The following is a 24,361-nucleotide window of genomic DNA, read 5'->3' on the forward strand; positions in this document are numbered from 1 at the left end:
TTACATGTAATACGCAGAAAAAGAAAATATAACATGATAATTTTACCTCTGAAAAGACCTAGTGATGATCTGTTGTTATAAAAAGCCAAACATGAAGCGCCATCTAGTGGTTTTATGATGTTATAGTAAATTAAATTTTATTATTATTTTATTAATTTTGTAGAAGATTTAGCCGGCTCTATAATGTCTCTAGCAAAGTAATATAATTTTTTTGTGTGATAATTATACATTTTAGTCAGCAATGCCAGTCCAAACCGTGTAGTTTAAAACATTATTGTAGCCTGTAGCTTTGTGTACAAATCCTATTACATGTTCTGTAAGTGGAAAAATATCTTTTATTTTTTCGAGGTGTCCTCAAGTGCAATTGCATTGAGTTATAAAATAGGTACCTAATAATGGTAGTGTAAGTACAGATACAAACATTATGCGTATTTAAATACGACCTTTATACTGAAAATAACAAACGGAAGTTGGACTTTTATTACTAGCTGGTTTCATAAGGTTGCTATTAGCCTTTAGCTGGTTCTGATAAGGTAAGTATAGGCTGATTTTAGCTGTTGTTAGGGGATTTGATCTCGGCATAAAGAACCAGAAGACCCCTTTTAAATAAAGAAACTGTCGCTGAATACTAGGATACGACTGTCATCAGCCCCTAAGCAGCCTGCTGTCAAAGTTGTGGCGTGGGAGAAACAACCACATTTCAGAAAACTGAATGGCCGAAGGCTCATCAGGTAACACACACTGTCGAAAGAATGAACATATTACGTTCATGTGGCCTTCTTTGTTGTTGAAACTAGTTATTACAACGTATAACGATAGATAGTGGCTTGTGACGCTACATGTAGTTATCGCTAACACTGTAGTCGAGCTGTTCATGAGGCAGTAGTTGGTTGTGATGAGCAGCTAGCGTTAGCAAACACCACAAGAAACTTTCAGCTAACGCTAGCTAACCTAGTTACTGTGTAATTTACACGCGCTTGTTTCTACCAGTAGCTTAGCTAACGGTGTTACCAGGCTTGGACAAATGACAAGTGAACTTTGATAAGCAGCCACAATTACCAGCCGGTGACTGTTGACACATATTTTTCTGTTGTAAATGTCAGACTGAGAATGACCTACGCTTTATGATAACAAACCAATCTAAGGCTGCATTAAAGTACTCTCAGGATTTTGATGTTTTACTAAACAGCTCTTTCCTGTTTGCAGAGCCTCCTGACATCCATCTCAATGGGACGTCAAACCAAAGGCATCATCAGCATAAAACCAGAAGGGGTCGGCCCAGGCATAACGATTACAGAAATTCAAGTAGCAATGAGCCCTCGCAGCAAGATGAACACTTGAATCAAGGCTTTGATCAATCCTTTAGACATAACTCTTCAAATTATCCAGATTTCCAGTACCCTCCCTATCAAGGAGAGGATGGAGTCAGAAGAGGAGGCAGAGGTAGAGGGAGGAGAGAAGGGAATAGAGGTGGAAATGGGAGGTTTAGTGGGTCAAACTCTTGGTGGCAAAGACCTGGTGGCAATAACAGAGGTGGCTATCAGTCAGCTACATATCCAGGAGATGGGCCTGATGCACCTAACTGGCGCAGAGATGATGTGGGCAGGAATTTTGCTCATGGCAATGAAGACCAGGATGCCCAGGCTAAAAAACCGAGGAGGTTTAGTCAGGAGCAGAGGAGAGGAGAACTGAATGATAAAGGCAATACTACCACAGCAGAGGGTCTGAAGTTAGATTATAACAAAGGAGAAAGTCATCCTTTAGATAACAGGGAAAGGACTCAAAGGACCAGGACAAGTAAGGGCCCAGGCTCCCAACAGAATGACCACCAGATGAAACACACTGAGTTGAAGCAGAAACGGCAAGGACCAATCAAACCACCCAAACCACCACCTGATGACGAAGTGGGCTCAGACAGAGGAGCCAGTGGCCAAGATGACTCTGAACCAGACAGGCTGTCCCAGCAGAATCCTGCCCGCAAAGCAGGAAGAGGCTCAGGACAACACACAGCCTCTCAGGGCAGAGGACAGAGACGAGCACAACATCAAAATTTCAGGTCCGGTCAGAAGAACTGGTGCAAGGTGCCAGAAAGCAAGGAGACGCAGACAGGTGAGAATATGATTTCAGTTGCTGAGCACTGTAAAAATTCTATTTGGTTAGCAACTTTATATTCCCCATCTATTCATCCTTTGAAAAGGGTCCATCTCCTTTCTGTACCTATCAGGCCCACTTTCATAAACTTACTCAGAAATAGTTGAATTTTTGACTCCAAGAAGATCTTGGAGATCTTACGATGCCATATATTGATATTCTCCAACTGTCTAAATCTCCAGATGCTGCCACAGCAGCAGCTGAACTCACCCCCGTTTGCCATCACCTTGCACAAGCAATATTTCATAAAAATCACATGAAAGCTCTTTAGCAATTTTATCAACTTATATATTATTCATACTTATAATACTTAAATAGTGCCTTTAATACATATCCAGCTTCGTATAATGACTGAACATGACCTTTGACCTGAACTCATTTGAATACCAAGTTGGAAAATACAGAAAAATCATTAGGTTTGATTTTTTAAATCTAAAATAACATTCTTTCCCATGTTGTAGATTCTATTGCGTTAAACACACTATATTTATACATAAAATATATTAAGCTTTAGAATCCATGAGGAGGGGAAAATGTTCAATTCTTAGAAGGGTTAAAAATTATACATTACATGCAGAAGTGAATGGAACATCCCAACTGATCACCTAAACATGTCTTATTTACAAATGTTTGTTGTTATCATTATCATAAGGATTTTTTGCTTTAATGGAACTCCTTTTTTAGTTGAGTAAATCATGTTGCTATTAATACAAAATAGTTTCATACTTAGTATTACAGACATTATCAGGCTAAATGGGATCAATTTTAGAGATGATTGGTATTACTGTTTTGCTTCAGCAACTGAGTCATGCATCACTGAACATGGTCCAAAATGATTTTTTAGGCATAATTATGCATTTACTGAGCCAGACACACCTATTTTTAAAATATATCCAAAGTGGGTAAAACAGATAAGATACCCGAACATGTCCTTTAAGTTATCTGTGTACAGGTTATACATAATAGCCAGTCCTATGTAGGACTTTTGTGTCTGATTATAAATGTCAATATTTCTGATGTTAATAATATCTGATAATAATAGTTTATACAGACAACTTTTTACATGTAATGTTCACCAAACCCCTCTAGTTCATGACCGGGATCTTCTTAAAAACTGTGAGGTGAGAATTTCCATTAAGGTCATGGGACTCTGCAAAATTCTAAAGCTCTACTCCAAAAATGTGTTTTGATGAAGTTTTGATGTGCTGAGCAAAATTTTCACACTAGTATGTGTACTTTAAGCCTCACTAAAATTAAAGGGGTCATATTTTGCTAAACCCTCTTTTATTAGTCTTTGGTACAATTATTTGTGTATTTGGGGACCTTAATACTTCAAAAAGTTTGAATTTGAACTGTCCAGGTGCTGCAAAGCTATCTTTATATTCATTTTGGCAAAAATCAAGTGGATTTCTACAACGTGTTTTAATTCCTGGTTAATTTGTTACGACTATAACTAGTTACGTCACGACATTTGCACTTATAAGGTCAAGACTTCGCCAGAATTGTTTGTCAGCAGCAGCAGTTGTAGTTCACACTGAAAATATGTCCAAACTTTGAGCCGATTACCTAAAAATGTTCAGTTGGTGGTTGAATGGGACAGAGGAGCACAGCCAACAACCTGGAAGGGGCAGGGCATGAAGTGGCTTATTTGCATTTAAAGGGCCAGCACTCAAAACCACCTTTCTGGTGTCACTACTCAGAAATAGGGTTGAAGATGGACCTGTACAGCTGAATTAATGAAGAATTCAGGCCCAAGCAGAGCATTTACAGTTTACGTAGACCACAGAGAAATGTTTAAAATTCCATTTTTAAACAGGCAAAATATCCCTCCTTTTAAGAAATCCATCACTAAAGAATGTGAAGTAGAGCTTTAGGAAGGTGCCATGAACTTAAACAAAATTCTTCAGCTGATCTTTTTCCACAAAGTCCATGATATGAGTTGGGAGAATTATGTAGGAGAGTTGGTATAGAATGACCTTTAACCAAATCATATGTTTGATAAGGATATCTTGGGAGTACATATTAAATAAATACATTTGTTTGTGATCTCTAGTTGACATACTATGTCCCAGTAGTCATACATACATCTGTGGTGTTTTTATACTGATAATGCCAGTCATTTGAAGGCCTTTATGTCAGTCCAAAAAAAGAGTTAACCTGAAGGTTGTGTGTTTGACACTCTGTTTTGTCCTAATCTCTTCCTTCTCAGGATGCCTTATTGAACAGTTGTCTGGGGAGAAGTACGAGTGCATGGTTTGCTGTGATGTCATTCGGGTCATGGCTCCGGTGTGGAGCTGCCAAAGCTGCTACCATGTCTTCCACCTGAACTGCATCAAGAAATGGGCTCGATCCCCGGCTTCTCAGGCAGATGGTACAATGCTTAAATATTTTTAGGACCTTGACTCTGTTTGGATATGGCTGCACTGGCAGTGTCAGGCACAGTGTAATACACAAGGATAGTACAGTTGCTGTGGTTGGTGGGGCCCTGTTTGCAAAAATCACAATACAACTCTCATGCATTGAATTGTGTGGCACATTAACAGTGTATTGTGCTGCTGCCTGTAAATATTGCAGCCAGTTTGCAGTTCTCTTTATGTGAAGTTAAAAAAAAAACGTGTGTGTTTTTCAGAGTCAGCTGAAGGTTGGCGCTGTCCAGCTTGCCAGAATGTTTCACTTAAAAACCCCACCTCCTACACCTGCTTCTGTGGTGAGCAATGGTTTGATCCATAGTTTTTCCCCTTCGCCTCTTTTTAAGATTCCTATACAGTCGACTGCTAAAAATCCACAAAAAAGGACATCTTTCCTTTTATTTTTTTTGGCAGGTAAAGTGACAAACCCAGAGTGGCAGCACAGTGAGATTCCCCATAGTTGTGGTGACATGTGTGGGAAGAAAAGAGGCGGAGTGGACTGCAACCACCCCTGTAACATGTGAGCAGTTAAAAATAACAAGAAAACAGTATTTGAAGTTATGTTCAGACGAAGAAATTTCTTGGTCATAGCATGGACATGAATCAACCTTGATGTTTTGGAAGCAGAACATGGTATCTCCCCCTCCAAACAAACATAGAAGAAAGTAAAATTTCTTCAGTCAGAAATAGGAGTTTGTACTTTAAAGAGGAGCCACTTCTGTGACATGATAATGGTTTAGCTTTTAAAGATAAAAGATGAGAGCCACTAACTTCTTTTACCACTTGTTCAGTTAAGTTCACCTTTATGTGTATAACACAGTATCACAAATCAGAGATCCACCTCAAAGGGATTTACAGTCTATACAATACATACCACCCTCTGTCCATAGACTCACTGTTCAAATGAGGTGGAAAACACCCAAAAAAAACCTTTAACTGGAAAATAGCTAGAAAGATCAACAAAGGAGGGATCCTTCCTCCGCATCAGATGTTGTATATGCAAACACCTGGATAAACAACGAATAAACAGATATAAAAATATGCTGTTCAACAGAAAGGAAGTAGTGAACAAAGATACAGTAATAACTGACACAAGAATCATGTCAAACAGTATGACTCAAGTCATTTTGTGTTTTGAATTTATCTTATACACTAATACTTTATTTTTTTCCAGGGTTAATTGAAAATCTGTTGGCGGTTCTAAATAAAACAATAACCAAATCTAAGTTCTGACGTTTCATTTGCATTGTGTATAATTCAAAATATAAAAAGAAACAGGCCAAACTGGTTGCCAGTTGAACTTATATAAAATGTGCTGCATTATGATATACATTGTTATCTAAATATAAAATTGTCTGTATTAGGATTTGAGAATTTGTTAATAACACATAGTCCTTGTAACAGCAAAGGCCAGTTTGACCCATAGGTTCCACATATACTAGATTTCTTCAGCATAACTATTGTTTTATTTTCTCTGTATGTCAGTGTCTACCTGTGAGGATTGTTTCTTAAATAATATCCTCTGTGTTTCTCTTCAGCTTATGTCACCCTGGACCTTGTCCCCAGTGTCCTGCTTTTGTAACCAAATCCTGCATCTGTGGGAAGACCAGGTACTTGACCTTTGATATGTGCCAGTCTACAGTATCACTTTAAGGCCCATTCATGCTCTACGTTAAAGATGCATACATATACGGATGCAGCACTCTGTTTGTCCTCTGTGTAAATTTTTTGCATATTTCTATCTGTCCTCTGAGAGCTTGTGGATGCAAACCCGAATGGAGAATTGCAGAACAGTACCATCGGGAACCATGGAGGCAGTGTTGAGATTTGAAGAGAGTAATTTCTAGAAATGGTGGAACTTTTCAAAGAGCGACTGTGTGATTTATTTAAAAAACTACTAATATATTTACGACAACTACCCTTCTTAATATCAATATTAGTATCCACATTAGTAAAACCTCCTCTGTCATTGCCATGTTTGTTATTATTGACTTTCTTTTTCTCAAAAAACTGGACTCTCCTTCATGGTATTCGGCCAGTAAGTTCATTAAGAGTGCTGCCCTCTGGTGGATTAATTGATAAACGCTCATTCCAACACAGTGGACGGATCTAAGTCTGAGGGCAGTGACGCTTGACACCATTTGAAACAGACATACCTATTTACATACATAAAAGGAGCATGAATGGGCCTTTACTCTGTTTGGCTGTTGCAAGCATCCATAGTTCTGCATCTGCCTGTTATTTCTGCTTTAACTGACACCACAGCATTTCTTGAACTGTCTAGTCAACCAATGCGCTGTGGCCAGGCTACTGTACTCAAATGTGACAAGGTGTGTGGCGCTACGCTCAACTGTACCAAACACACCTGCACCCAGGTGTGCCACCGCGGGACATGTCAGCCCTGTCAGCTGGAGGTTCAGCAAGGTGAGTCTTGGACTGGCCTCCCCACTTTGTGCAGTAATCAGACATTAGGACTGGGTCGCACCAGCGTAGTCATAACCAGTCACAACCCAATAGAACTGAATATACAGCTCTGGAAAAAATTAAGAGACCACCGCAATTTCCTCTGAAATCATCATGTCTGCATGTATGACAGTCTGTTGTCTGTTGAATTCCAAAACAAGCACACCTTATTCTACTGAATAAACACCTGATCCATGTCTTATTTAAGAAGGAGAAGTATAAAAACCACTACTGTGGCCGGCACTGTCTTCTTGCAATAGGACTAACTGGGTGGTAAAAACAGTGCAATTAGTATCATAACAGTAATTGGAATCCAAAAATAACCATTGAAAACTACTGGACTTCTGCTCTGACAATGTTCCCAAACTCTGAGGACTGGTTTTTCTATCAGGACAATGCCTCCTGGCCTCAGCTAGGTCTATAAAGGTATGGATGACAGACCACCAGATGAAGACCCTGTCATGGCCGGCCCAGTCTCCAGACCTGAACCCACTTTGAAAACTTCTGGAGGAAGATGGATGGTCACAAGCTATTGAACATTACTGAGCTTCTTGAACTTCTATGCCAGGAGCTGCATAAAGTCATCCAACAGCAATGGTGGAGAGCAAAGATACATGAAAGCTGTCATTAAACATCAGGGTTATTCCACCAAATATTCATGTCTAAACTTTTCCCAAGTTACAACATTAGTATTGTTTTGTTTAGAAATGAATGTGAACTGGTTTTCTTTGCATTATTTGAGGTCTGAAAACACTGCATCTTTTTGTTATTTGACCATGTGTCATGTTCTGCAAATACATGCTATAAATAATAATATTTTTATTTGGAATTTGGGAGAAATGTTGTCGGTAGTTTAGAGAATAAAACAAAAATGTTCATTTTACTCACACACATACCTATAAATGATAAAATCAGAGAAAGTGATACTTTTGCAGTGGTCTTTCATTTTTTTCCAGAGCTGTAATTTAGAATGTAGGATGGAGAATGGAGACTTGAGTAAAGGGATTAGGGGTTTGGCGAATCTTGCATCATCAATACTGTCTCTGTTACGAAGTACACCAGTAAATACCTGGAACTGCACAATTTTTTTGGGATAATATTAGCTATTTTCAGCTGTTACACTGCAAAGTGACAACTAGACACAAGAGAAAACTCAATAAAGACTGCATTGACAAAGTGGCTTTTACTGATTGGCCACTGGAAGCTAAAATGTAATTTTTGAGCAATATTTTTGCTCAGTTTTAAATTTACAGATTAACACTTAAAGACCCAGTGCTACCTGTGTGGCAGTTCCCAAATGAATGTTTCTCTCTATTTAACCTTTCTTAAGTGATTTATCTCCATTTATTGTATTATTATCCTCTGTATTTTGTGTTTTTTCAATAAAAATCATGCATTTTCCTATATTTTATTTACTGATCATGTAGATGTTCATAAAACCTCAGATTAAACTTGAAGGTTATGTCAAAAACAAAACTGCTGCAAAAGTGACTTTTTCAGCAAAGATATCAATAACTGAAAGTAAAAACAAGTCTCCATCTACTGTCACTGATCCAACTCCATGGGTTTTACTGGTGAATCAATGTTGTCGAAGATGACTGTGTTTCCATGTTCATTATGGAGCCTCTGAACGTCCAAATGGGACATATCTGATGACCATGAAAAGATAACAAACTGCATTTTACACTAATTATTTACATGTATTGATAGGATTAGTGGATCAACAAGTATTAAACGTTTTAGATCAGTAGATGATTTTGGTCTGCAGTGGATATCTGGGTCTTTATGGGTTAACATGAACACCGTTATAGGTGTAGACTTTGCACTTTTGCTTAAATGGAAACTTGAATATAGGCTGTACAAAGATTTACTAAAAGTAGTATTTATAAATAAGTGAAAGTGAGATTAATGATTGACTTTTTTTCCTGTAGTTTGCTTCTGCGGGGTTACCACTCGTGAAGTCTTGTGTGGCACAAATAAAGATGGATTTGATGGTTCGGGGCATTTCTCCTGTCAGAAAGTGTGTGGAAAGTAAGTCTCACCAAACTGCATTAAGGATGTCTTCATTTCTTAATAATGAAGCCGGTTGTCAGTCTTAAAGTATTCATCATAGCTCATGCTCTTTCACTCTCTTCTGTGCAGGATGTTGGACTGTGAAGCCCATCGGTGTCAAGATCTATGCCACCGTGGGGCATGTCAGTCCTGCCCTCTGTCGCCACGCCTGGTAAAGACATGTCCTTGTGGTCAAACCCCGCTGACTAAACTCCTGGAACTGGGTTACTCAGAACGAAAAAGTTGCTCTGATCCCATCCCCTCCTGTGGAAAGATGTGTAACAAACCTCTGGCCTGTGGCTCCAGTGGTAAGAACATGTATCTAAAACAGTTAAACTGCATGTGCTTATTTGGGTTTCTCATTTATATTTATAATTTTGAAAGGTGAACTTAAGCAGTCCTTTAAAAATCACTTCTAAGTAATGCATAATTCATCAGTGGATTAACCCTTTAGCCCCTGACATTCTGAATGTATGATTTAATTTAAATATTCCTAAGAATTCAACTGTTTGCTCAGTAGGAAAATTTTCAAAACATGTTGTGATAGACCTTGTGCAGACAAATAACAATAACATGGACATCTGAGCATGCTCAGTGCAGCCCCTGCCGCCTGTGTAATGGGGGCAAAACCCAGAGCAGTGGGTGAAACTGAATTGTTCTAAAAAATAGACAGTTTGGGCTTTTTTTTTTTTCTATCTTTTTTTTTTTTTTTTTTTTTACATCCATTTCCTCGTCGTTTTTTTTTTTGTTTGTTTGTTTGTTTTTACTGTTGTTTGTAGTGCTTTCATGATTTTTTTTTTCCTTTATTTTTTTTTTTCTGTGTTTAGACTGTGTAATTGCTTTTTGGAGTTCAACCAGGTGCCTAAAAGCAGCTGAACTGATTTAGAAAAAAAGATCCCCAAAACAAAAACAACTGGGCAAAATTCAGATACTTGTTGTTCAGTGTGTTCCAGTTCACAGTTCATGTTCAGCATCCTAAATCTCTTATTGACGTACATTCTCAGTCCCTTATTAGCAAAAACCTTTAAAACTTCAATTCCTCTCTGTCGTTTTCTGTTATTCCAACTGTTTTGACCTGAAACACACAGTAAAGCAAAACCACTGAATAAAAGAAACACAAGCACATACTCACAGCAGCTTTCATGACACTGAAACAGACGACAATTCACAGTAGCCTGTTTCATTGAAATGATGTCTCCGGGGTTAAAGGGTTAACCGTATTGCAAGAATGCACCCTCAGACCTCAAAACTGAATGCTTTAGATGCCATGAGCTGGCTATTCAAAACTGTCATGTTTACCTCTAAGGTCCTCTGCTATCAAAACACTTCAGCTCACAGAAATCCATTGAATGCACACAACGATGGAAAAAAAAGCGTGGCGGATTCAAAGAGAAACCCTCGAGTGTCATGTTGTCAGTGCAGGCTTCATGCCTCTGCTTCATGTCTTATTAAGCCGTGGGGGTTTTTTATTTGCCCGTAATAACCTTGAAGCAAGGTATTATCTTTCATAGCTGGATTTTCAGAATGGATTGTATGTGTATGTTTTCTGCTGTTTGGCTATGCTCCTGGATGTTTTCATTTGTGTATGAGAATATGTAGGACCATCCTATGTAGTCAGTCATTGCTCCTCATGTCTTTTAAAATATTTGAAGTATTTTCACACTGTTTTCTATACAGTGTTAGTAATCCAACAGCTGAAAAAATGTGAGTTATGTTGAAGTCACTGGCATTATTTATTTATTTATTTATTTTTTACCTTAAATCAGGAGTAAACCTCTTGTAATTTCAGACACAATCCATATCTGTGAGAAGTTGTGCCATGAGGGCAGCTGTGGGCCATGTTCCCTGACCTCTATGATCCGATGCAGATGTGGCGCCAAGACAAAAGTAAGAATATACATAATTTAATAATACATATATAATCTCTGTGACGTTCATTTTATTTCATTCACTCATAATTTTGCCATGTTTCAGGAGGTCCCATGCGCAACAATCCAAAAAGAAGGTGAGATTTTAAACACACCCATCAGATGTTAAAAAAAAGTCACATCACCACCCACCTGATCCACTGGAGTTTACTTTCATGACTTTGTCTGTTTCAGATGAGCTTGTCTTCACTTGCGAGAGACGCTGCAACAAAAAACGGTTATGTGGTCGACACAAGTGTGGCGAGCTTTGTTGTGTGGTGAGGATTTGTGTCATCCTTTACATTTTGTAAAGTTATCCAACATTATAGATTAAGTGAATGTTAAAAGCCATGGAGTCGGTATTTTAACAATGGGAACATGTGCTAGTAGGTTACATATGGAACATTTCACAGTACTTCAACAAAAATGTATAGTGGTTTGATAGATTCATTAGTTCAATTCAAGGAAGGGATTCAGGGTAGAATTGTCCAAATTGCTCTAGAATACCTTTTAAATGTGTAGGAAAATTTGTTATCATTGTAACAAACAGAGCCTCTTACTTTATTACTGTATAAGCACATGATTCTTAGCTTACAGACATGTAGACAAGGATTTAAATATGTATTATGATCTTAAAATCAAGTAGAATAAGTAACAAAAAAAAACATTAAAGGGTACCTGTAGTGAATTTTCATTGCTAGCTATTTCAAAAGATCTTGTGTAATACTAGTGGATCTATCAGGTAACTTTTGTTATAGCCTGTTGTCAAGTACGTGCAAGTACTACCCGGGTTTCTGTGGGTCATTAAAAAGCATTAAAAGTCATTAAATTGATTTTGTGAAAATTAAGGCCTTAAATGGCATTAAAAAGCCTCAAATTTGATGTCCAGAGACATTAAAAAATTATATACACTTGATGGGAAAAAAAACATTGTTATTCACGATTTATTTTGATTATAAACATGTAATAATTTTGATCAGAAGTATAGTGTGATGATTGACAGGTGGAACCCCTTAATTGGCTATTGTTTATGACCAATACACAAAGTCACAACACCAGATGCTTGGAATGCAACATGCTGTGAGCATGCTCATGCCATGGTAAAAGAGCAGAGGGAATATTATGTATGTATATATGTTGGAAAAATGGGACAATGCAAGTTTCAGCAGAAGTGATTGGAGGAAGAATTATTCAGAAACTGGTTAAAGCCTGTTGACAGTAAACCGTCATAAAACCATGTATAAAACTGTATCTGCAGTTGGACATGAGCATTAAATCTGTTTAAAGTGGTATTAAAAAGGGCATTAAAAAGCATTAAATTAGATTTGCTGATACCTGCAGAAACCCCGACTTCGTCACTGCTCCATCAGTCAGACGTGATCAGAGACATGTTTTCTGCTTCACGGGCTGTTTCAGCACCAGTAGTGACACAGTAATGTTGTTTTGTCCGATTACCTGGGTTGAGATGGACTGGTCACTTACCCCGTGCGGCAGACACCAGTCTATGATGACACATTATCAGCTGGTGTTGGGTCACGTCTCTAGGACAACAGCGGAGCACAAAGCTTACAGCTGCCCAAACGACAAGCGCAAACCCGTGTTTTCCACTCAGTCTTGCTCGCTGACTGCTGCTTGTTTACTTACACTCAATCACCAGGAATCCACAACGGCCGGCATTGGCTGCTCCCTATAGGCTCTGCCCTTGTCCGTAATTCATGTAATAAAAAGGTCCTGTGTGGTGCATTCATGGCGATTTTTACTGAATTTGTGGTTGTCTTGCTTATAAGTTATACACAAAGCACAAATAATGTTGTAAGCATGACCAGTACAGGTGCACTTTAAACTCTGGTTTTGGACTTAATTAGGAAGTAGGATGTGGTGTGACTTGTTTCTGTCTTAACATCCAGAACGTGGAGCACAAGTGTTCTCTGATCTGCGGCTACAAGCTCAACTGTGGTCTCCACCGCTGCCAGGAGCCCTGTCACCGTGGAAAATGTGAACCCTGCTGGCAGTCCAGTGAGTCCAACCATCAGTTCTCTGTATTTATGAGCCACGTCTCAGAAGAACCACATAGTCATTCTGTTGTCCATCAAAAAATAGCATGAGGTTTTTACATCATCTTGTGGGATTATGTTAGTCATAAATGTGTGTAACCCTTTTTGTAGGTTTTGATGAGCTGACGTGCCACTGTGGGCTCACTGTCTTATACCCGCCCATCGCCTGTGGCACAAAGCCACCTGAGTGCAAAAATCTTTGCACAAGGAGACACGATTGTGACCACCCAGGTGAGACCAACTGATGACACTGCAGTACACGCTGTGACTGGGACCTTTTCAGACCGGCCTTTAACGTGTATTTTTTGTAGTGAAATCACAGTGGACAGCTCTGAGAATGTCTGTGCATATTTGGCATGAAAAGGTGTCTCCACATGGGTCTCGAGTCATTATTTATTTTATTTAACCAGGAAAAAACTCAATCTCTTTTGCAAGGGACATCCTGGCCAAGACAGCAGCAGCAGAACATACATCCACAGTAGAAATATACATAAAACACATAATAAAAGTTGGTTCTAAAGCCATACATAAATCACTAAACTAAGAACATGCATATAAAACATCAATAATTTTAAAAGGTACTAAAAGTACCCAAAATGTTCCTTAAAAACAAAACAGCCTTCAAAGCAGAACCTGATTCATTCAGTTACAAAAACAACTACATCCAGATTTGTCCTTTTCCTATTCCTTTAAAATGACTTTGGATGTATTTACAGAGAACAGTTCCTTCAGTTTTACCTCCTTCTGTCGATTGTTCCAGGCAGTGGGAGCAGAACATTTAAAAGCTTTCAATCCCAGTTCTGTTCTGACTTTTTGAACAGACAGAGATAACAGAGATATTTGTCTCTGTTGGACTCTATTTAAACAGGCCGTTAGTTTTTTGTTTTTTTTTTTATCACCAATAAATTGTTAGAAGTGTGAATGTCTAATCAAAGAATACTTTGCTGCTTTTTCATTTTTACCAGATAAAGTTATTATGTAAAGCACAGTGAATGACTACTGTGATCATTTAGTGGCTCTCTTGCATGACTTAGGCTTAATTGGATCTTCATTCTGTTATAACACATTTCAAACTGGTTGTGCAAACTACAGATATTATGTTTTTCCTCTTGGAGAGAAAAAGGGACACTGTTGTACTGTGTGTACAAGCCCTTTTTTTTTACATTTCAGATGTCTTTAAAGTCCACAGCCATATGCACCCCTGTCCGTCTAAAAATGTGGTCTGAGTGATCGGATCCCAGTCTGTCCTCGGTGTGTCTTAACAGCATCCACACCTGGCATTGAGCCTAGTATACGCTGTACTTTTTGATCATCCCAGATGAAAGATGAGAAGATGTAGAGATATTTATGGTCAGCGCAAAAAATGGTGGTCGTACATTACACAGTTAGAGAAGTTCAGAAGCAGCCGTTACCCAAGTCTATGCCAGTGTCAGAAATTTAAGGATGGACATTTCACAGTGTGACAGCTATTACCACCTCCATTTAATTTACAACCAATAGGAGTGTAACATAAAATGGCAGTTATGTTTTAAAACTACTGACCTCACACTTTCTTTACAAAATTGTCATCTCAGGTTGCTTTATTTTACCAAGTTATGCCTGGCTCCACATTCTTGTCCTTCCCCCTTGATTTCACAAAATTACCACCATTGTAATAGTGTAATAATTAGCTTAGCGTCATCGTTTACAACTATTGCTACTGAAGTAAACATTGTGTGCTGATGGCTTCAGTTGATATTGATCAGTTGATATTATTGTCATACAGTCTGCATGCATCACACTCAAGTTTATTATGACTCTATAGCAATTCTCAGTAAACCCCCCCCCCCAATATCACACCATGTGCAACCACAAGGGAAATAATATTTAATTATTCTAATTCTATATTTATATAAATACTACATTTCTTAGTTTTCTCTTAATAATACATATTTTACTTATTTGTGGTTTTTCTACCTGTCTTTTTCTCTGCACTTGCTTGTTGTATCTTGCTGCTGTTAACTGTGAAATTTCCCCACGGTGAGATAAATAGTCGTATCATATCTTTTTAGATCCATGTCATATAGTGCTGCTGCTGATAAACTTATAAGAATACTGAAACTGCACAGTCTGTAGGAGACTGTTGAGTTCACTTGTGATTAGATTACCACGAATACATGTTAATGCTAGGTATAAACTGGGTCTGAAGTTATTCTACCGTTTGTCTGTTCATGTATGTAGTGTTTCACAACTGCCACAGTGAAGAGAAGTGTCCACCTTGCACGTACCTCACTCAGAAATGGTGCATGGGAAAGCATGAGGTAAGTTAAAATGAACCTGAAAACTCACATAGGTCATTGTTAGATTTAAATCCTGTCATTAAAGTGTCCCTGTTGTCTTTGACTCTCAGCAACGCAGCAACATCCCATGTCATCTTCAAGATATATCTTGCGGCCTGACGTGTAATAAACTGCTGGCGTGTGAAATGCACCGCTGCCGGCGCATCTGCCACCGCGGCGAGTGCTTGGCAGACGGCAGCTGCCATCAGCCCTGCGCGCTGCCTCGTCCAGACTGTGGCCACCCGTGCTCCGCTCCCTGTCATAAAGGCAGCAGCTGCCCACGCACCACCTGCACTGCCAAGGTACAACACACCACCACAGCGAACAGCTGGACGTCCAGTAGCTGAAAAATGGTGTACAAAGTTTGTGCAGATGGTGTCTGTTACAGCGGCTTGGATTTGTGGGGCACTGAGGAATATTTTTCCATTTCTTAAATCAGGGCTGTCAAACTCATTTTAGTTCAGGGGCCACATTCAGACCAATATGATCTGAAGTGGGCTGGCACAGTAAAATAAGTGAAAAAAGTAAAATTGCATTATGAAAACGTTTGCAGTTACAAACTATCCTTTAAAAATGTGAATAACATGAACAACCTAAACTTTCTAGTGTATTATTTACACATGCATTACAATTTACAGATCACGATGGATCTACAAATACACAAAACATTTAGTAACAGGCAGAATATTGGTAAAATTACACTTATTTCTCTTAAGACATTTCAGCCTGTTCATATTTTTTGAAGTTATTCACATTTATTGAAAAGGACAGTTTGTAAATGTAAATATTTTCATGTAATTTTTCTTTTTTACACTGAAACAAAGAGAAAAATTTGGATTTGTCATTATTTATAGGTTATGTTATTATTTTACTGGTTCAACCCACTTAAGATCATATTGATCTGTATGTGGACCTTGAACTAAAATGATTTTGACATCCTTGATTATTAATATCTTTAGTGTAATGTTTGCATTTCACAAATTCATCCCACGGGCCGGATTGGAGCCTTTGGGAGGCCAGCTTTGGCCCACATACCGTATGTTTGACACCTATGTCTTAAATTCTTCTTCAGTGTGACATCTTATTAACCTGATGGAGACCATTTTTAAAATCAGATGTAGTTCTGAATGTGTTACGTTTCATAAAGACTTAATGTTACCCATCCAGCTGTGTATCCTCTCTGTACCTTTTGGCCATGAAGAGGAAACCAGCAGTTGATGAAATCTTTTGGAAGTGTGTGAATCTGTCTTAAATAGTTAACGTGTCTAAATGAAACCAAGCCAATGGCAGACGTCCATATTCAGCAAATAAGAGCTTTCACTGGTGTAGAACTCAACTCTCAAAAAGAGAGATTTGTCTGCTTTGAAAAAAGCTTTTTTGCTAGTGGAGTGAAATGCATTCTGCCTCTCACAGGTAGCTCTACAGTGTGACTGTGGGCGAAGAAAAGAAACGGTGATGTGCACAGAAGCAGCCACTTCATATCAGAGGTTAGTCCAACTCTTTGTGTGTTGAGTTTTTTTACATTGAGACTATATTAAGCAGTTGAGATGCGGTTTATTTTCATGCCTCTTTGGCTATGACAGCCGTAGCTGCAGGCGTTACATTTATGGTTCGTCCATCCCACTCTCCCTTGAGTCTTTCCAGAGAGAAAGTTTTTCAATAACTTCTTCAACACAAATATTATCTTGGATTTAAAAATGATTTGATTTTAAATTGTGTTGGGCAGAAGCCAAAGGTCATGGTCGCTGTGACCTCATGAAACACATTTTTGGCTGTAATTCAAGTGTAAGATCATGAGAAGATTCCACAGATTTATGTATAAAATGGTGATGGGATGACATTTTATATCCAAAAGGTCAAGGTTTCAATTTAACAATAATGCTCTGCAGAGAACACTTCTGGCCTTTGGAGACATAGTGTCTGTATTTAACATTTGGTCAAGACATTGATCTTATATTTTATACCTTTCTTGTGTTAATTATTTCTCATATAGCCACATACTAAAATGTTGTTTATTTTTACACTTACACTATAGCATTTTATGTTTGTTGTACCTTACTGAAATGTAGTTAAAGGTTTTATATTATACTGCTCTTCATTTTTTAAAATGAGACAAAAGGTGATTGTGACTGACTGACTGAATTTCAATTGAATCTTCGTCTACTGTCAACACTATAACTTTGTGTTCTGTCAGATTCAGCTTTATTGGCTGAGCATATGAACACATAGAAGGTTTGACTCTGACAGACATGGGTGCAAACTTTAACTTTACTTTTTGTTGGAGGAATACAGAAATGGCATTAATTCTGTCCTCTATGTACTAACTGTAGATATGCAGCCATCGCCATGGCCAGTAAACTGTCCGACATGCAGCTTGGAGACTCTATGGACATCGGGTCTCTCCTCACGAAGAAGGAGCTGAAACAGGCCAGGTAGGATCATGGAGGAAATGAAAATATAAAATGCTGTCAAATGTCTGTAATCGTTTTCTATCTCAAGAGGCAAAAATGGCACTTCTTTTCTCCTTCAAGTCAGTACAAAGAGCTTCCATGCAAGAAATGTTTGCAATTTCAGGCTTGAATGTGACCAAGAATGTGCCACTTTGGAGAGAAATAGACGATTGGCAGATGCGTTGCAGATAGACTCATCCTCTGACCCGTTCAACGCCCGCTCCACCTCCATTTACAGCGACAGCCTCAAAGAGGATGCAAGGTCTGTACCTCTCATCACACTAAGGACTTCAGCGCTGATTGTCATGAATAGGCTTGAAGTTACTGCATGAACAGTGTAAAAATCAGCTGAACTATTCACTGAAACTTTACTCTACGACTTTGTTTTCTGTTTTTTAGAAAAGACCTTAAATTTCTCACAGAGGTAGAAGAAGAGATCAAGAATCTGGTCGAGCTTCTTAGTAAGGTAACAGTTCATTGAATCCCTTGTTGAAGTTGACTCTTCTGTGATTCAGTGCTCCCTCTGGTGGTTGTTTTTGGAATTGACTGCTTCTTGGCAACAGGATACACTTATTAAACAACTCAAATATCTGGAAAATGTTAGTTTAAATTTCAGTGTCATCCATGAATCATCTTAAGGCTCTAAATGAAAATGATGACCTTTTTCATGAGCTCAGTAGACTGTACGTAAGTAGAGCCCACTTGATCGGATTCTTTTCAGCTATGACATTGTATGAATATACTGTATATTCACAGCTTACATCATTGACCATGACCTAGTTGTTGTATATTCAGCTATTTTTGAGCTCGGTCAATTCTCCAGTGGACCTCCAAGATGGAACCATCTGTGGTTGCTTGTAGATTTCTGACAGGACGGTAAAGCCTCTTTGGTGACTGTTTCTAAGCCAGACTAAATTAGTAGGTACCTCATGGGGCAGTTGGAAAAATAGTCCTCGTGTTCATGTTTTTTTTTTCTTTGTTTGATGCATCGAGGCTATCAGGAATGAGGCTTTCAAGGTCACTGCTTTGGTTTCTTTGCCAGAAGTAAAGCGTTGTTTATCGTGGGCTGAATCTCTTTGTAGGACAATGAATAGACAGAGCCTGTGAGCGCTGTATTAAATACTGTCCACATATTAAGACTCATATTCTCTCGTATCATAAGTATTCTGCTTGCTCTGCTGCTTTCACTCCATTCCCTACCCTTCTCTACTCTTCTACAAGCTCTGCTTTTATGAATTCCTTTGTTCTACCAAAATATACTTTTTAGGCTTTATTGTAATGTTCGTTTATGTGTGGTCCTTCTGGCAACAACGATAAACCTGGTTCTTGCCAGCTGTTTTTCTCCACATTTTCCTCCTGTATAATAAACTATAAAAAGTTCGGTCAAACATGCTTAGTATCCATGCCTATAGTAAGTAGGCCACGCAAGCAGTACATGTTCTTTTGTATGTGAACATCTGTAAAATAATCTGTCTTATTCTAAAACAAGATGGTCTGTATAATTTTATTTTGTTCATGTATTGGGATTCCCATAATCTTCTGCCACAGAATTAGTCAATATGGGATTCACATTCTCCAAGTGCATCACAAAATTACAAAAATTAAAGGAAATACATCAATAATCATGACTACTCTAGGTAAATAAACTAATTTAGTTTACTTACATTACAGAAAATTACTTTTTCAAAGATGAATAATTGGAGTTACTTGTGAAATGATAATGTATTTCATCTGGATATTGTACTTGGTTAAAAAATGACCGGGGTGAAACTGGCATCAGTGTGTTTTTATTGTATGAATCGAAGTAAACATTAGTGAAGGTCTTCAACAAGGTCTCGGCAATATAATGAATTTATTTAACTTTTTTTTTCATGAAAGTCCTGAAAAGCACCCTGAATCACAAATAGAGAGTAGTGCTTCCTCTGTGGACCTTCACGCCTGTAAAAATGCCTCAAGTTTGTTTGTCTTAATTGATCCACTATGAATTCATAAATTTTATCAGGTGTTCTTTTTTCTTGATGTTTTTAGCTTTTTAGAAATAATGCACCCTGGTAAGTGGTGTTTTTGTAACGATCGATTAAAATCATTTATTAGCCATAACTGAAAAAAAAAAATCTTGATTACATTCTTTGTCATATCTCCTAGCTTTAACTTCAATATACAAAGAATATTGAGAAAAGGTGTAAAGACAGTCCACTGTGCAGTTTAGTAATCCTGGTCTTAAGACAAACCATGCAGTCTTAGTCTGGACTGGTTTGAAGTCTGTCTAAGCAGTAGATCATATGACTGAACAGGAACTCAAATGAGATTACACTTATGAATTCATTACATTTTTGCTGGAATAAATAACACTGTCTGGCAGCAGCTGTAACTATTCCCTTCTATTCCTGTTTTCTGAGAGATCCTGTCTGTATCCTGAGCCCATGAGGGATAATGGTTGTTCTTATTTGAGCCTTGCACAGTTTGGACTGTTAGGTAACCATATTAGCATAATTTTTTTTCGCTTATTTTCCACAGATATATTTAAAATCTTGTTATGTAGGTACATCAGTCCATGTTCTAATGGATTAGATCATTCTCTATGGTTTTTGCATATTAGAATCATCAGAATACATTACAACTGAGGATTTATTTAAGGGTAATTGTTAAATAATTGCGGGCATTAATCAGATGCTCTAACGACACACATTCATCCAGCAAAACAAGACTTTTGAGCCTCGGTGCAGAATTGTGCTCCTGTTAAGTCTTAAAGCCATCGATGGCTTTCTTCACAAATATTGGGTAGCGTTTCTGTTTTTCCCAAAAGAGACAAAACACCTTAATGACATTTTTTGAATCAAACTGTTCACCATAAATGGATTTATTTTAGCCCAAACAATGAAAAAAGAATCTCTGACCAAAGGTACTTAATAAATATGGGTACAGTGGGGCCTGTGCAGTGAATAAACCATTTGATTTTTAAAGCCCCACAGTAATATAAAAGTTTAAACATTGTAATTTGTGAAATAATAATGAATAGTAATGAACCACAAGCTTTTGTACCTGTATCTGAATTGAAAAGGGATGCACTGTTTACTGATTAAAAATAAAACAAACTACACTGCACAGGCTGTTAATGCACATCTGTAAACAACATCTGTTACTTTGGTACTAGAAGCAGGTCAATGAAGCTTAGAAATACCTCCCAGCATTATTAATTCTCTAACAGACGCGTATTACTGATGTTTACAGGGAAAACAAACCAAGAGGAGTCACTGTTTCCCACCCATGAACAGAGAACACCGAAAGATCATCCACGAACTGGCCGAGGTATACGGCGTGGAAAGCGTGAGCTACGACAGCGAGCCCAAACGCAACGTGGTCATCACAGCTCATAAGTACGACTCCTCTCCAAACATCTCACAACACAACAATGTTTTTACCTTGAGACCCTCCGGACACATTATATATCCTCCAAGGACCCAAATTTACATATTATAACAGGAAACGGTAAACTACTGTTAAACACAGCAAATAATTAATGTCAGACTTTTATGAATTATACAAGTACACAGCAGTAATAACATTTGCTGAGTAAGGTGATAGTTTTAACTCTTTATGCACCAAAGTTGGAATATTGCGACAAGTGACATAACTGAATGAAATAGACCATAGCTCCAGATAGAGTTGCCAAATGTTGTTACCACCTCTCACCTCTAAATGGCAGACATAATGCAACTTCAATCCTAAGACCATTTCAGGGCATGTCTCTATTCTAATTGAAGAAGAAAAAAGAGTTTGGAAGGTGTGGTCTCAAGCTGGTTTAGTAAGTAAGTGAAGTTTTTAAATCTTGATGTCAAAATTTCATAGTTTAAAAAAAAAATTGATGCATAAAAGGTTAACAGTTTGATATGTTCTTAAGAATGACTGAAATTATGTTAACTTAACTGCCTTGCTTTTTGTGAGAGAAAAAAATGTAAAATATATAATGACTTAGTAACTGGGTATTATAATGGTTTTAGCCGTTACTTACTAAAAATACTGTAGTTAATATCAGTGGAATGACACAAGTATTTCATATCCCATTGTGTGATTTTTAGTGATATCAAGTGGTGAACTTGCCTTTTGCTTCCAGTAGCTATCCGCCATTGCTGTTGGTGGCCACAAAAACAAATGGAAGAGTCCATTTTGTGCCTTTTAGTTGAGGAGATATTAACCTAGTCCACACTGAACTGTAGTAGGTGATGGTAATGCACCTTAACACTGGACATCCCTCACTATGAAACAGAAAAAGAGGTTGTGTTCTGAGTTACAGTAGAAACAGTGCAACATTTTGACTTCACGAATGGTAACTTTCCATGTTGTTATACATGAAAACATGACTGTGTATACAGTATTCCATTTGTGCAACCAGTTCTTCCTAAATGTCCCCAAATCTTACATACTGGACCTGGAAAACTAAGAAAAACGACATTGTTTTAAACAACCTTAGTGGCCATTAGAGTACAGTTTTCATAGTTTCCTGGGTGCATCTGAATACATTATGAAGTCCCTGAGTGTATCAAAACCAACAGACAGCACCAGGACAGAGGCAATTTATCTAGAAATTAAAATAAGACATAGTGCGGTGCAGATTCATTATGGATCCCAGCCCAAAGTTTGGAAAGGCAGCCTTATAGGAATGCTTTTATTAAGCCACAGGGTTCAGATACATGAATGACAAATTAATGTATTGATCGTGTCTTGCTTGTTCTCAGGGGGAAAGCAGCGTGTCCCAACTCAACTCTGACATCTGTAATCGAGCGAGAGACCGCTGCAAGAGCCCCTCCCCCCATCGCTCACATCAAACAACACAGCAGCAAGTAGGCCTTCATCTGTGGTCACTGTCCTTGTAATTACCAGCATCATTTCAGTTTAGTTTTAAATATCACTCTTTTGTCTAATCTGTTTATACTTGATTTTTTTCTTCAGGCCTGTCACTGGAAGCTCCTGGTCGAAGACCGTTAAAGAAGAACCTGTGATTGATTATTTTGACGTCCAAGACTAATGAGGCCAAAAAAAGAAGAAAAAAAAGAGAAGAGAAAACGTCAGGACCTGCTTAGAAATATTCACTTCACATCTGCCAAATACCATTTTTCTGTTCATTTCACAAAAAGAGATCAATAGCAACATTCGTCGGTTTATGATCAAATAAAAGTTGGAAAATTTCTCAAAGATATTACTGCCTCCTGAACACCCACACTTTGTAGATCTGGGAGTTTGAGCTGAATGCATGCAGAGAGAGTCTTAAATTTAGTTATGAACGTCAATTAGTATTGCACAGAAAGTGAAGACGGATTGTTTTGAAAATCTCCTGAGTAATTGTCTCCTTTGTATGCATCGTCACTAGCCAATTTAATAAAAAAAATCTATTCTTCTTTTGCCCTAATCAGCCTCAGTATCTACCACAGTCTTCACAGTGAGTTCTTTGGTTCAAAATTCTCAAATAGTACGCCAAGAATTTTTTGTGCCATGGGATATCTTTTGTTCTTCAAGCTGGTATCGAGCCAAGGCTTCAGTAGTAAACCTCTGCTGATTAGAGTTTTGTGAGTAGGTTGGAGTGGGCTGCAGTGCGGAAAAGAAAAGCTTTGTCTGAAACAGGACTATGTATGACCCAGATGGTGTTGTGAAAACTCCTCATTCAAACCTTGAGGAGAATCGAGGACACACAGAACATCCCAGGACCTGATAAGGGGACTGGCTTTGTTGCTTCAGGACACTTCAGCGAGCTTGATGTTGGTCAGCTGGAGACCTTCCTGTTGGGTGGTTCATGTGTGTTTTCAGTGGTCACTCTGCAGTCTCAGAGGTTAAGAGTTTAGCTTTTGAATGAGAACAGTGCCATAAATATGACAGTATAACATCAAGCAAACCTCAGCACTTGACAATTGATTTAATAATGTTCAATTACTCCTAAAAGTGGCCAGAAAGTCCCTCTAAGTTATGTCCATGTTTGCTGTTCTTTTTTTGGTGTATACATTTACTGAAAATAATGAGTGGACAAAAGCCTATGCGGCTGTGATGTTCCCATTGGTTTAGAAATGTAGGACTTGAAACTATGGAGCGGATATGACCATATTTGGGCGAAAAGGGGGCGGGACTACAGATTGCCGAGCGTGAACTTATGCTAAATGCTAGCTTACTTGAATATTAAAACGGTAAATTCTAAATTTATTTGCGCTACAGTCATTTGACTGAATTGTTTGTGTAATTTGTTAACGAAAACAACAGTTGGACTAGTTTTCAGGAGGAAAATTTATTCAAGAAACAGAAGCTACAAAATGCTGGTGAGTTAGCTGTCGTACAAACCTGTCGGACAGTCAGTTAGCTTTAGCATTAGCCCGAAAATCTTATTGATGTAAAAAGATTATTTTAGCCGGTTAAGCAAATGGGGGTGTTCAAGTAAAGTGAATGGACCCTAATGGTTAATGGGTCCTTACAATTACTGAGTTTTAAAGGCTAAAAACATATTGTTACAGCCAACTTGTGTGTGTCCTTTTCAGTTAAGGTGGTATTAACTAATATAATGAAAGATGTCACCAG

The 24,361-nt window shown here is 38.1% G+C and overlaps 1 protein-coding gene across 2 annotated transcripts; it reads left to right on the plus strand.

Annotated features, from left to right (window-relative positions):
• Positions 1–463: 463 nt before the first annotated feature.
• On the plus strand, positions 464–22,998 carry nfx1 (nuclear transcription factor, X-box binding 1). Of its 2 annotated transcripts, none has more exons than XM_030123809.1 (24): positions 464–533; positions 633–731; positions 1,207–2,109; positions 4,361–4,522; positions 4,781–4,858; positions 4,974–5,079; positions 6,098–6,169; positions 6,844–6,983; positions 8,954–9,053; positions 9,165–9,382; positions 10,864–10,961; positions 11,049–11,079; positions 11,177–11,259; positions 12,889–12,997; positions 13,147–13,266; positions 15,256–15,335; positions 15,425–15,655; positions 16,767–16,840; positions 17,684–17,785; positions 17,928–18,065; positions 18,203–18,269; positions 21,035–21,180; positions 22,540–22,644; positions 22,754–22,998. In XM_030123809.1, the coding sequence occupies exons 2-24, from the start codon at positions 713–715 to the stop codon at positions 22,827–22,829; spliced, it is 3,258 nt and encodes a 1,085-aa protein (XP_029979669.1). In that variant the 5' UTR covers positions 464–533; positions 633–712; the 3' UTR covers positions 22,830–22,998. The 2 variants fall into 2 exon arrangements, with proteins under 2 accessions (XP_029979669.1, XP_029979670.1); XM_030123810.1 differs by having other exon boundaries at positions 467–533; positions 650–731.
• The last annotated feature ends 1,363 nt before the right edge of the window (positions 22,999–24,361 follow it).

This window comes from Sphaeramia orbicularis, chromosome 20 (genome assembly GCF_902148855.1).
Source record: "Sphaeramia orbicularis chromosome 20, fSphaOr1.1, whole genome shotgun sequence".
Lineage (NCBI taxonomy): Eukaryota > Metazoa > Chordata > Actinopteri > Kurtiformes > Apogonidae > Sphaeramia > Sphaeramia orbicularis.

Bases quoted from the DNA above. Each gene is read 5' to 3' on its own strand.
- nfx1 (XM_030123809.1), top strand. The intron at 4,859-4,973 runs GTGAGCAATGGT...TTTTTTTGGCAG, and splicing joins CTCCTACACCTGCTTCTGTG to GTAAAGTGACAAACCCAGAG. The intron at 6,170-6,843 runs GTACTTGACCTT...TGAACTGTCTAG, and splicing joins TGCATCTGTGGGAAGACCAG to TCAACCAATGCGCTGTGGCC.